The 14,981-nt window shown below is 36.5% G+C and overlaps 1 protein-coding gene across 1 annotated transcript in view; it reads left to right on the top strand.

Annotated features, from left to right (window-relative positions):
* The window catches only part of LOC137396490 (DENN domain-containing protein 3-like), a 77,204-nt gene that overhangs the window by 10,183 nt on the left and 52,040 nt on the right, over positions 1-14,981 (top strand). Inside the window, exons 3-6 of the mRNA XM_068082785.1 lie at positions 4,019-4,119; positions 5,079-5,250; positions 11,551-11,699; positions 12,522-12,637. Coding sequence (XP_067938886.1) covers positions 4,019-4,119; positions 5,079-5,250; positions 11,551-11,699; positions 12,522-12,637 — 538 coding nt within the window. The remainder of the gene's footprint in view (positions 1-4,018; positions 4,120-5,078; positions 5,251-11,550; positions 11,700-12,521; positions 12,638-14,981) is intronic.

Genomic DNA, 14,981 nt, shown 5'->3' with positions numbered 1-14,981 from the left:
AAAAATCTCTATACTTTTAAAAACGTTTTAAACTTTACTTTAGAAGCATTTAATTTGAAACAAGCCATTTGTGCTTTTGATTTATATTATAGTTTGTATATGTACATGTATCTACTAATAAATAAATAAATACATGGACTTGTGACAGTGCTCTAATAACTTGAACGCTCTGATAATTCGAACTTTAGCTCGGTCCCGTGAAGTTCTAGTTATCCATGTTTGACTGTACTTTGTTGATGGGATTAGTTACTTCTATTGTCTTCATCTAGTTCAAATTCTAGCGATCTTATTGGTGAGCGATGTAAGCCTGCGGAACGAAACCAAGGTTTTGTTACAATTTTACAAAAAGAGGAGACAGGTTCATAGCAACTACAAAATCTATAGAACCTTCAGATGCTTTGGACTGGACATGTTTAAACCTAAAATAGAAAATGATAAACAGTCTTTGTACCTCTTCAAGCTCTTTTCTGAACACCATTAATACGGTGGTGGCTTCTCCCATGCTTTCCGGTACTACTATTGCCTCCTCACGATATCCTGTATCCTCCTTCAGCCCTTGTGCGGGCCACCCATATTGCAAGTATTTTGTTCCACTTCATATATGTATATATAAATATATACATTATATATATATATATATTTATATTATATAAGCTGATTTGGTAATGATACAATTAATACAAACTGAGAAAACACAATAAAAATCCTGAATGTGTTGAATTAATAATAACAGTTCTTGCATAAAAGTGTGTGTATTAAAAAGGTTACCGTGCCATCAGAAGTTATCCATCACAATTTTGAATATGACGCTACTGGTACCTCTCGGGACTGGTAAAAAATTTAAACATGATATATCGTACTGTCTTTGTCTGACTGAACAGAGAGAGCATGTAGAGGCTATTCCTACCATAGATAATACAATTATCCGCGTGAAAAATCTCAGCCTTGACCACGATTTAGCAATTGGACCTCACGAAAAGCCGGATATAGAAGTTCATGAAAACTGAAAAAAGCATCGCGTTTCATAGAGCTAAAAGAGTTCATAGTTTCAATTAATTCGTCATTTTGGGTGTGAAAACAGAAAATAGTGTAGACCTATACATTATGTAGTAAGAGCCAGGAGTTAAAAGAACTTTTGTGGTTAGAAATTTAGATTGCAAACCTCTGGTTGCAACCCAAGTTAGTTCAATTCCAGCGGAACACGAAATTCTAATTCCAGAATTTTAATAGCTATAGCTGGACATACCGAAGGACAGACAGACAGATGACAAACTTTGAAAAATATATAATGTATATAGATACTAGGTGAATGCCCGGGTAACAAAAATCTGCGCAGAAAATTTATATATGTACATTGTATATGTACATTCATAGATATATATACCTAGATTGGCCAATAGGGAAAAAGCCTGTCAGACCAAAATAGCACGACGCAACGTCACTGTATTGTACCTCACGCTTGACTGCACTGCTGTTTACAATGAATCTAATGGGAAGAAGGTAACAAAATTACATTTATTTTCACATAAAAACCTTCTTGTATACATAATCCAGTAAACTAAAGCAATTCTGTGATAATATCTGATAACCACCATAGATTAAAACTATAAAAGCTATGAATTGTTGCACACAAATCATGAGCCATCATGGCTTTATTTGCAACCCTCTCTTATCTCCATTCTCTCTTTTCCCCTTCTCCAAAGAATAAGTTAGAAGGGGAAAAGAGAGAAGGGGAATGGAGAGGGGAGGGGAAATAGCCCACCCACTCAAAGAGCCAGACCTTGGCTAGGTAAATAGACTAATATGCTGAACTAAACATGACTAAATATGATGAGTATGCAAGTATGTCTGAAGTCAAAAATGAGACAGAATGATTATTTTACAGCTGGCTAGGTCACCAAAGCTGAAGTGTAATGATTGTATCAATAGCATCGTGGATGTTACCAACGTTGATGTAAACCAAGCAATGAATTCCCTAATTACAGCTAAGAATCAGGGTGGCTTGACTTTGTCTTGCCTGTGGTGATTGAGGTTTGCAACCACAACGAGAAAGCGACAAGAGTGTTGCTTAGTAGTGCTGATTGGTGAAAAACTTTGCCAGGCTAGCACTAATTGCCACCACTAAGAAGCCAGTCACGAAAGGGCAATACCAAGTTATTTGTACACTATGCAAAAGCAAGTTAAAGGTTGACTTGTAACAAAATTCACATTGCAGTTATTTGGTATCATAAGATTCACCATGCCTTACTCTGTTGTGTTGTAGGTGTGAAATATATGAGAAGGCGATTACAAGCTCTTAAAAGCTAAAAACTTATACAGTCATACTTCAACTTACAAGCTTAATGCGTTCCGAGACTGAGCGCGTATGTTAATATACTCGCATGTTGGTGCAATTTATTTACATATCAAACAATTAAATATATATTGCTTGGTTTCCATACTCTAAAAATGCAAATAAAACACTCAAAACAAGATATTGTAACAGAAAGGAGATGTTGGTTATTGTCATAATTTACCACATGCTTTCAAAAAGCAACAATCAAAAAATAATACAAGGAAATGTGATTATTTAAAATGTAAAATTAAATACATACAATAGCAGCTAATGCTAGCATTTGCGAGAGAGGGAGATATAAGTTATCCTTCATTACAACAGTTGTCTTTGACAAATTTGAATTTTATCAATGTCTTAAAAGACAAACTCTAATGTTGGTATGGTATTGGCCTTCAATCTAGCTTTTTTCCCAATACCAGGTGATACTTGGTAGCTTTCACTAGTGAAGTGGTCTGAACAAAGTACAGAAGATTTACTTGGGGTCCACTGTTCTCGTCTCACTGCTTTAATCCAGGCATCCTTGCGATCAGCAGCAGTAGGAAAACTTAACAAGTAATAAAAGATACATACAATTAGTGGTGTTTTTTGCTCATTGGATTATTGACTTTTTGCCTTTGAGAAGTGTAGCATTAACCTTGTCAAATAATGGAAACTTTTAAGCCTGATTATAACCAAAGATAACCATGCTCCAAGCCATGCTCATGTAGTATGTTCATGAATTCTCCCAACGATTAGCAGGGTGAATGTTTGTTATATTGTCCTACCTGTGGAAGCTTTTCTCTGGGAATTTTCTTGGATAATTGGAACATCCAAAAGCAACGCAGCAATTCTTACTAGTCCTCTCAGATGACTGTGAGCTTGATGAATAATGGTGAGATCGCTGCCAAAATAGCAATGAATATGAATTCCATTCTGACTTAGTGATTTATAGCAAGATGGTATCCAAATTAATGACTCAAGCATCACAAAGTAGCAGTATTACACAAGCAGCTCCTTGGGCAAAGTTAAGGAAACCTTCCAAGAGAGAGTCAATCAGTTAATGAATCAAACAAGTTGAAGTTGATAGTAACTTGACAAACAATGATGTCTGCTGATTTGATTGTCTTCAATAATTTTTTCAAAGTGTCAAATATGGGGAAAATATGTCTACTATTGGTATGAAAACTGTTCTAGTTTTTACTATAAAGCCTTACAGCTGATATTTAGGAGTTCCAAGCCTATCTTTGATATTAAAAGTAGTAAAAAACTCACCTTAGTAGCAGCTGACACACCCTTCTCAGCTTCAGCCATTGTAAACTAATGATGAATCTTGCAGTCAGTCAAGCGTAAGGTACAATATGATTACGTTGCGTCATGGCATTTAAGTCTGACAAGGCCACCAATGGGCTAGCTATTATTGGCCAATCTAGGTATATATATCTATGTGTACATTATATATGTGTACGTTATACAAGTACATTATTTATGTGTCCATTACATATATGTACAATTTAGGTGTACATTATTTATTTGCATTATATATTTACATTTTATATGTGCATTATATATGTAATATTTGGTTGGACGAAAGTATGCTCTTGTTATGCATCAAGTGTCAAGGTCGTAGAATAAATCTCCGACCTTGAACAGTTCGACTTACTCTTCAATCTCCTAACTTTTCATCTCTGTCATTATTTCTTGTAGGCGCAGATCAAACTTTCGTCATATGTCTCTCGCGCCTGGCATGTCCGCTCACAGAGCTCTTACCTCTACAGAACTCCATGTGCCCACTCTGTCCGTAGCAGGTTGGTTGCTGGTCTATGTAGGTCGATGTGAATGTAGGTCGACACAAATGTAGGTCTATACGCATGTAGGTATTTACGAATGTAGGTCTATATGAATATACTCTATATCAACATGCCGCCACAATAGAACTTCGTTTGTTAGGCATGACTGTTATAGCGATAGAAAGGACAGGCAACTCATAAAATGCATTTGAGTGTAGTGGTCATAGTCATTAACTATGGATTTGCACCTTATACACCCCAGTTTATGGTAGAATGAGGTCATCATTTATGGTGTCTTATCTTTTCAACTTTCTCTGTAGTTCACATAAAACTTTTAATTCAATGATAAGTTCACTATTGCCACATGGAATGCCTTGGTAATAAAATGATTAAAAGGGCAAAGCTATCAAGTTTTTGAATTCCCGTAGAAATACCAAGAAGTACCACCGGGCAATCAATTAACTCCGCTTTTTCACCGCCGTCCTTCATGTGGCTGGCTGCTTTTAATGGCTTTCTATGAGTTAATAGTCCTTGAATATGCAGCTGTTGCCAGTGTTTACTCATTATTCAAGACTTTTGGATCTCAGGCTCAAATCGATCATAGAGATGACTGGCTTGCTAATGTTGGAAAATTATGCAAAACCATTATATCAAGTACTATTTAAAACTAAGAAAATTTTGTCTATTTTTACAGTCAAAAGTTTGTGGAATAAAGCTCCAAGAAGCTTGGCCAATTGTACAGTATATTGCATTGTATGTGAACTGCATTCTATATTGTAATCTATATAGACTGCATTGCAATGTTAGTTTTGCCAGTATATGCAGCTTCTGTTCATCCTTATTTTGGTTATGATGGGTAGGCCTCAGCGCTTTGGTTGTGATGGGTCGGTCTCAGAGCTTTGGTTGATTGCGTTCTTCGACTTTAATATATATGACGCTAGTAGTGTGCGCTTTCTTGTACCTTTGCATATTTACAGAAGGCAACAACTCCTCAAGCACTCTTTCGCAATTAAAGAGACGACAGTCAGTCCCGGATTCGATCTTCAAATCAAAGTCTATTTCTATGCGCAAATCTCAGACTCCAGAAATGCCGTTAAACTTCGAGCAGATCAGCGCGATCTGCGACCTCTGCTACCCAGAAGGCTTCAGGTAACACTTACTAAGTTGTAATTTTCCACTTAAATTTATTTTATCGACCAAATCACCTCATATTATTAAATAGCCATCATAGATTGCTTTTAGCTAAGCTTTATTAAACTAAAAATAAAAATATAATTCAAAGTGTGAGGTCTTTGCCCCCACCATTACTGACCTTAACACGGCCTTGGCATCACCGCTACAGTTCTCACTTCGGCATTTCATTAAGGTTCAGGTTACTAAAAGTGGATCATACAATGTATAGTAGACAAACAGGCGAACTTAGAGCTTTTGTGTTGAGAAAGATTCAATCAAATATGGAACTTGGAAGTAACCAAAAATGCAGACGTCACAGGGTCCTAATTTCAACCAATTGATATGAGGGTGGCTCAAATATGATCTGACAAAGCTACAAGTATATACATCTATACATTTTACTCTCATATATTATTTTCAATAATTTCATTTCAAACAAATGTTTTCAAATTGTGCCATACAAGAAAAAAGGCCATCAGTTATTGACTAAAATTATATAATATAATACCAATAATAGTTCGACAAATATAATTTAAAATACATTTCTCTTGTAAGAGATAATTAGACTATTTGAAGTATGCTTTTCCGATGTCTTTTATTTCTTATCAAGTGAATTTTATGAATTGTTCATCAAAAAAATAGAAGCAATGATCTTTGGACATTTTAACTCTCATGAATGATGCCCAGGATGCTTCCATTGCAGGGCCCAGGATGCTTCCATTGCGTGCTGAGCCCATAACCTGTTAAAATATGTTTACAAACATATGTGAATAATTGAATATATTCAGTTTATTGACAGAAACGTTCTAAACAACAGTTAGTTTATTTCTATGTGTGTTATGAGTTTAACTAAATTTATGCTATTATAATAGATCTATAAATATCAGTTTTTGTCTTTCTGCAAAACCCTTTATCCAGTTACAACGATGGAATTCTAGCAATGGAAAATCCGCACAGTGCTGGGTTTGATCCAGTGGGACATGCAGGCCTAGAGGCGGCGAACATAACCATTAAGATACATGAAATACAATGGATAGATTATGCAAATAGTCATTAGATTGGTTAAGATACACACACTTGAAGCTCTTGCTCGCGGTTAATAACTAGCACTGTTGACCGTTATGCGTAACAATTGTTAAGCCCAAGTCCAGCCAAATTGCAGGCCAAAATTTTAGTAAAGATCTTTCTAGGTAAGGTACTCAAATTCATTAGATGCAATTACCCATGCAACGCCGGGCAGCGAGTATATAAATATATTTATAGCATTTTTGGGAAGTATAGCCACGCATTTTCCTTGCAGTACACTGGGAGTACTGTGTGCCATTAAAAATTGGCAGGTGTAATAAGTATGTCCACAAATATTTCCTTAATGAGAAGGTTGCCTTCGGGCATAGTGGTTGGCAGGCCTGTCTGCAAAACAGATGTATCCAAGTTCAATTGCAGTCTGATGCAGTTTATTTTTTTCTAAAGCCTGCAATCGTACTTATTCCATCGCTATAACTGGACTACGAGAAACCCTTAGATTTACATATGTAGATGAACTTTCAGCTTGACAATCAACTGAAATTGAGCTTCATGTAACGTTTTCAGGCTGTATGGAAACCTTCATGCTGGATTGTTCGATCGTTGTTCACTGAAATCTCTGATGTGGTTTTATGTTTGACACAAATATTTGCGTGTAGATCGGGTTCACATAACTCATTTACTGCTGTTTGCAGTACAGTAGTCGCTCCCGCATGTGAATAATCCGTTACGAGAACCTGTTCAGTACTGAAATTTTATGTTATCCGTAAAATACTTGTGAATTGCCTAATCTGTTCCAAGATCATCCCGAATTAATCTCCTCGTCATTCCAACATGAACAAAATCTAAGCGCCATAACTTTTTGCTTTAATAGACTGTAATATTATTAGTTTGTATTGTGAACTTTTTTCTTATCACCCACACTTGGATTAGGGTCCATGATTACGATAATTTTATGTTGAGGATTTTGCACACCTTCAGTGTCATATTATTTGATTTTTTTAATTTATAGCAAGGTGTATAATGCAATTAAAAAAATAAATACTATTGTAGGACCTCTAATATAAAAATACGATATCGATGCAATAAAAAACAAAAATGAATTTTTTTCAAGTATGTAGGTCTATATAATAGATATGCTGATATGTTGTTTTTTCTCCAGCAGAAATGAAAGAGAAATGATACAGTTAAGGCTATGGGATTCTTGTTATTTAAATTGAAATTCTTATCTGGTACATTGAAAAAAACTTTCACAGGTGTCTGCTGTATATATAGTGCAGAAATAGCACAGCTCAGATTAAGCCAAACAAGAGTGTTACTAAGTTTGACCTACTCGAGGGGATGTAAATAGTCAAATCAAATTCAGATCTGACCTTGCTGATAAGATAAGCACGTGTTGCCAGAGATAATACTAAATATAAATTGTTAGCTATTTTTAAGATGCGTGAAGTCACTGCGTTCTCATTTAATTATTACATAGAAACTTCACACTTATATTCTTTGTATTTATCTAAAAATCTCAAAGTTTGTGTACTTCTGCTTGTCCAGCTATTAAAATATAGCAATGAAGAATCTGCATTGCAGAAAATTTGATATCGGACTCTCCTGTTCACCAGGCAAATATCTTACCAATTAAGCTACATGTATGTGAGATGCATTAAATTCTGAGGCGATATGAGCCGTTATGAGTCACGTTATGCAATGTGACTAAAGCTTGCTCTCACGGCTCATATTGGTAAGTTTAGCAATTTACGAATAATAGAGTACTCAAATTAGTCTTTGGCAATATGCCAGACTAGTGGCGAGTGGCAGGCAACTACTTTACCTGCAACTGCTTATAAGCTGATTTTTAATACCCGTGCAACGCCAAGCATTCACCTAGTAGCCTATATATGTAAATCTCAGTGTCTTCTGTTCGTCTGTCCAGTTATACTGAATAAGTTTTAGGAACGAAAAATGGCTTCATACTGGATTTGAACTTGGCACCTCTAGTTGTGGAGGTGGTGAGTTTAGCTTCTTGTAAGACAATGGATTAAGAGTGGTCATAGTCATTGCATTGGTTTAAACACTCAGGTTGAAAGCACTTTCAGTTATTAACTAGTGCGCTTGATCTTTACGCGTAATATAATGTTTATTTAGCTGGCTTTTGAAAAGGCTCTTACTGTAGTAAAGATTTTACTACCCTAGGACACTTAAATTTCGCTAGTATTTAGTTTTGTGAATAGCATACAGAGTAAAATTTCGATGCAACTTAATTTCGCAGCTCTGATAAGTGCGAAGATATAGTGATGTGAAAATAAATGCAGTGGAACAAACATAATTAGATTCCTCAGGTTCGGTTCATCGGTAAGAAAAAAAGTTTCAATTTGGGACTACATGTAGTTTGTAATTGTGAACGGCAGGTAGAATTGTGTGGACGAGATCGGTAATGCAATTTGACCACTTGCTGCCATTTGTTTCTTGGACTATCAATGAACAAAGCTATTTAATTCCGCGTTTTCGCTCGTTCGTTATGATAGTTTAGTTTCGCACATGAAATTTTCGCGAGAGGATGACTCCGCGAAAACGCGAAGTTAGATGAGACGAATCCATACGTGTCCCAGGGTAAAAGTATCACTATATAATGGGACAGACAACCTAGGGTAGTTTTCCAGGTGAGTTACTCAAATTCATTGGGTAATTGATTTATTATCCTTGCAGTGCCGGGCATTCATCTAGTCTTGTGATATATATGAAAACTAGAGTAAAAATACATTTTTCAAACCCAATAAATGGTTTTTCTAGTTTTTGATTTATTAAATTCTGTAATGTCATCAATAAATACATGGTATAGTTGGTAGTCCTTTTTTCAAAAAAACTCTCTGTACTAGTTGAGTTATTAAATGCTTTGGTACCGTAGTACAATTACAGTGAAACTCGGCTAACTCGAACTTCACGGGACCGAGCGAAAGTGTTCAAGTTATCAGAGCACTGTCACAAGTCCATGTATTTATCAGTGGACACATGTACATATACAAACTATATATAAATCTAAACCATAGATTGCTTGTTGCAAGTTAATGGGCCTCTCATATAAAGTTGTAAAAAGTTTTCTCAGAAAAATAATAGATATTTTTTCTATCACTTCAGACTTGCTTGCGGTTTTAGGTGATGTGACTGTCAGGACATTCTCAGGTTAAAATTGGCAAACCTTGATCATGGTTAAAACGCTACAAAAATACATCTTTTTTTCCTGAACATTTTAACTAAGATCAATTTTGGCGATTTCACTTCAAGTTTATTCGAAGGTTACCTCGCTTTTCCTTGCTTTCGAAGGGCCATCGCAAAGCGGATGTTTGGTAAAATTTGATTTCTTGCAAACCTTTAGCAAAATAGTTAACGAAAATGTTTTGCCGGTGATGGTAATAACGACCTCTAAGAACTATTAAAAGTTGATGTTTACCTCTATGGCTTGGAATAAAGTGATTTTCTAAAGTGATAACAACGGTCTCGGTAGCCGTTGGGCAAAAAATGGTTCGAGTTACCGAAGTTGAGGTCAAGTTATCTAAAGCAACGTATCATTGCGTGGGAACGGACCGAACAAATCCATTTGAGTTAATCATGTGATCGAGCTATCCGACGGCGAGTTATCTGAGTTTTTTTTTTTACTTGAAAACTTACTGATTGTAATCTTTGATACTGAGGCTATATTTACATGTTCCAAGGCTATTTAATGTGTTGGAAAAAATTGATAAATTTACATCATAAACAGATTAAAACAATGCTATACAAAATTTTATTTAGTTTCATAAACATAACACAATAAATAATAGCTTACATTAAAAACGGTATTTAAAGTGTCGTATGAATAATATTATATTTAATACCCTAGGACACTTATATTTCGCTAGTATTTAGTTTCGTGAGTAGCATACAGAGTAAAATTTCGCTGGAACTTAATTTCGCAGCTCTGATGAGTGCGAAAATACAGTGATGTGAAAATAAATGCAGTGGAACAAACATTAGATTCCTCAGGTCCAGTTCACTGGTACGAAATATTTTTCAATTTGGGACTACCGTACTGTTTGGAACCGCACCTCTATATAAGCTGCATGTGCTTTATTTTCCAAAAACGATAATAAAACAATACATAAGCTGCACCTTACTATAGGCCGCAGAACTAAGGACTGCTTTTTTACGTGGCAGCAACTAAGCCATTTAAAACGGAACAGTGCAGAACGGCACAGTTTCGTATTATCCGACGCTTTTTAACTTAGTGCCTAACGGGACAGTACCGTGAGGCATTGTTTCGTATTTTCTTTCACAGCTAGAAGTGCACTAATTGGAGATTCCCGTTAGTGCGCCCTAGCGGTGAAAGAAAAAAACCACAGAATAAGCCACAGTGATTAGCCGCACCCTTGTAGGCCTACATATAAGCCGCATGGCTCAAATCATCAGAAAAAGTAGCGGCTAATCGTCCGAAAAGTACGGTAGTTTGTATTTGTGAACCGCAAGTAGAAATGTGTAGGCGAGATCAATAATGCAATTTGATCGCTTGCTGCAGTTTGTCTCCTGGACTATCAATGACTTCAAGGTCACTGCCGCAGTGACTGATGTTGTACCAATATTAGAATTCAAGTATTTATAGCACCGGTGGCCATGGCCCCGGGTTGTTATTGCTTTTGGTTGGTAATAAAATTCATCACCGCAATAATTATTATTCAATTTTATGACTTTCCCTACCAGACTGTCATCCTCATCAGTTACAAATTCAATGGCAAAACTAATATCATCATCTTCTTCATTTGTCTAGGCTTTTTCAAAAAAACTTATTATCTTAATTTGTTTTGCCAAGGTGCTCGGTCGGTGTATTAGCTATAATGAGTTTAGCAAAACTTGCCCAATGAGCCAATCACATACGAAAATTGCCTGCATTTCTAATATGACGATTTTATTGTGAATATCAATGAAGAAAGCCATTTATTTTCGCGTTTTCGCTCGTTCGTTGTGATAGTTTAGTTTCGCTCATGAAATTTTCGCGAAAGGCTGTTGCCGCGAAAACGCGAAAGTTAGATGCCGCGAATACATAAGTGTCCTAGGGTATTCAACTTATTACCAGACTTCAATACGACCTGTTGGTATGAACGTAACTCAATTCTAAGTCAACGCAAACGTGTGCTTTGAATTAGAGGAGTAAAAGGATTTCCAGATGTTGACTAGAGTGCTACTAGAGGTTGGGATGACAACTCCCATGTGATTTATTGGTATTTTAAGGTGCTATGAACAGGAACACAAGCCTACAATCATCTCTTACGTCCTTACTGATCTCAACGGTGATAGATTTTACGCCGTAGCCTTGACCTTTTACACCAAGATGGCAGTTCTTCCTCCAAAAAACTTTGACTCAGCGAATAGGAATTTAAGTAAGTTGGTATTCATTAACTTTTGGCGATCAAATTTTTAGAAACTAAACAGCTAATAAGAATAGATGCAAGTTATCAATAGGGTGACTCACTTTGTTTCCTGTTGATGCACAAGTTTGTCATCAATTGCACAAAGTGGCACAGTTTGCTCATCATGGAAACATAGTGACTACTTTCACACTATAAAGTAACTCAATTTTGCATTCTTAAATAGTTACTCTTGCACCGGATACTTGCTATCTTTGTGACTTGGTATATAAATGGCCAAATTCATTCATGCGAGAAATTTGTTAGATTTAAGATTTGTCTCCCCTGCGATATAGTAAATCGCTATTCCATGAGCTCTGCCATATTAAGTGAATCTTATGTTTTTAATTAAGTTTGCATTAATTTGTTTATCTCTATTCATCTAGTTTTAGTAAATTCATGTCTAAAGCCACTTTAGCTAGCAATATAATGCACTAGGTTTGTAGCTGTTTTATTTTAAATTAGTTCTTGCCATTGCAATGTGGAGCTTGCACTGGTAGACACATCTGAGATTTGGAGGAATAGTATTAGCTACAGCCACATGGCCTGATTTTCTTGTTGCTTGTGACCGACATCATGTAATAAGCAAAAAATTGCAGAATTATTCAGCCGAAGTTCACAGAATTGTCTGAGCTGGGCATGATTATTAGCGATCGAGATTTTAGGAGCTTTTGCGATTGGTATAGGCCAAGACGCGTAATAGAACACACAATAAAAGTGCCAGCACAGTTCAACATAGTACATAAGATGCAACTGCTTAGATTATATAATAACAAACAATATTTGTTATTTTAGAATATAATATTGGAAACGTCAACAGCATTACCTACTCTGTGAAACAAGCAATCAAAGTTTTTATTCCGTGCTGTGTGGTCTTGGTAACATCTTATCCATATTTTGACACACTGCAGGTAGGTGCCTCTGAGGACTAGTGACTAGCTATATTGTATGTCTCACATTGCTCGAAAGTGGTCAGACATACTCTTGCTAATGCATCAGTATTTTGTGTGCTGTTAGTTTTTTTATATACAACAGTGACAACATCGTTTCAGATCAGATGATATTTCATATTTGTACGACTTAATCATTTTTGAACGATTTTGTCAAACTGCTAAATTTGGATACTGCATTGTCGCAAAAAAAGCTTTATTCACAAGTATGTTACTAGCCTCGGAAAGGATATGTTAGCAACGGTCATGGCGGGTTGTTGCTGAAATAACATCTGCTGACCAGAATTTCCAGAGAAGCGTGAAATCTTTGCTACTAGCAGTTCAGGTTCACCCACTGGTTGCCAACAGATTTTGTCCTTTCGAGTCAGTTTGGTATTTATACTTTCATCGTTTTCAATTAACCGTGATGCGTAGACGCATGATGCATGACGCCATACATTTTATAACGATCGTAAACAATTTATTTATCAAAGGTAAGGTTTTTTTGCGAGAGGATAGAATTGCAACATGGACCTGAATAGCCACCAATTTCAGAGTATCTGATAGTTCTGCAACTTTGTCAACAAATGCTGCTGTCAGTCAATATGTTTCCATGAATTGCATCATGCGGATTTGGAGTTGTGTCACCATGCAAATTAGGTGTTTCTATGGACATTCACATGATGTGGATTGACTCCCGGGCCTTGTTGAAAACATGTAAGAATTGTATACCGTACTTTTCGGACTATAAACCGCACCCCTATATAAGCCGCATCTGCTTTATTTTCCAAAAATGAGAATAAAACAATATATAGGTCGCACCTTTGTATATGCCGCAGAACTCAGCACGGTGCTTTTTAACGCGGCAGCAACCTTGCTATTCAGAACAGTGTCTAACGGCACTGTTTTGTATTAACCGACGCTTTTTAACTTAATGCCTAACAGAACAGTATCGTTAGGCATTGTTTCGTCTTTTCCTTATAGTTATAGATTATAGTTAATGTGCCCTAGCGGTGAAAGAAAAAGCCACAGAATAGCTGCACCGTTATATAAGCTGCATGGCTCAAATCGTCAGAAAAAAGTAGTGGCTGATAGTCCAAAAAGTACGGTAATATAAGTTAATTATTAGTGACGCACGTGTTAGCGATGCACTTAGCGTAGCCTGTCTTGACAAGCTGTTGTTTTTGCGTAGTTGTCCCCCGTCGAGCGGCGAGCAACAACAGCTTGTCACAAGACGTACTGCACCTGATGCATCAGCTGCACTTATAGGGAGTTATTCTCTTCCGTCTACGCGGCTTGGTTGCGATGTTATGTCGGTCGTTCCAATGGTAATCATAAGGAATTTTGCGCTAAAATTTATGTAGAAAAAATAAGATTATAACGTTTAACCAGCGACCAGTCTCTGCGGTAAACTTTAGTAGAACTTGAGAACTTAGGTAACAACAGCGACTAAACATGTCGTTATTTTTGCGCTCAGTCAGTTTTATTTCTATTTTTGTATTAGTCAGTTTTATTTGTTCTAATGGATTTTATTTTAAGTTTATTTTATTCTTAAGTTCTACTAAAGTTTATCGCCAAAACTGGTCTTTGGTTAAACGTTGTAATCTTGTTTTATTTTACATAAATTTTTGCGTGAAATCCGTTATGATTACCAATGGAGCGACCGACAACATCGCGGCCAAGCCGCGTAGATGGAAGAGAACAACTTCCTATAAGTGCAGCTGATGCATCAGGTGCAGTACGTCTTGTGACAAGCTGTTGTTGCTAGCCGCTCGACGGGGGGGACAACTACGCAAAAACAACAGCTTGTCAAGACAGGCTAGTGTTAGCGATGCAAACTTCGGGAAACTCGATGGAGAAAAGGCGTAGATAAGTGTTAAAATTGAATAGCTGATGTGGTATTTTAATGCGCATCATTCGCAAGTGTCCGTTATTTGCAAGCATGATGGATTCGATAAAGTTTTGCGAATAACACAACTCGCTTAGCTTGCAGATTTGTTGTTTCCATGATGCGGTTAACTTGGGAATTGACTCAAATTTCCGCATCATACCTGTCATGGTAACATAGTGAATTACAGTCACTCAGACTCTAAAATATATAAAATCGACTAATTACATTAGTAATCATTGTAAGTAATACTCATCAATTATCTTGTTCTTGACAAATTTAATGATGCATTAATGATGCATAATCCATTTGTCTGATATTGACTAATACATGTATGACAGATTGGGCTGGGAGCTGCTGCGCCAACTTATGCAAACTTATGCTTTTGGTGTGAACCAAATAGCTATGAAATCACAGGATGCCGCAGCGAAATCCTGC

Source organism: Watersipora subatra, chromosome 5, assembly GCF_963576615.1.
Source record: "Watersipora subatra chromosome 5, tzWatSuba1.1, whole genome shotgun sequence".
NCBI lineage: Eukaryota > Metazoa > Bryozoa > Gymnolaemata > Cheilostomatida > Watersiporidae > Watersipora > Watersipora subatra.
Note: the sequence above shows the minus strand (reverse complement) of the source record. Positions and strands in the feature narration are given on the sequence as shown.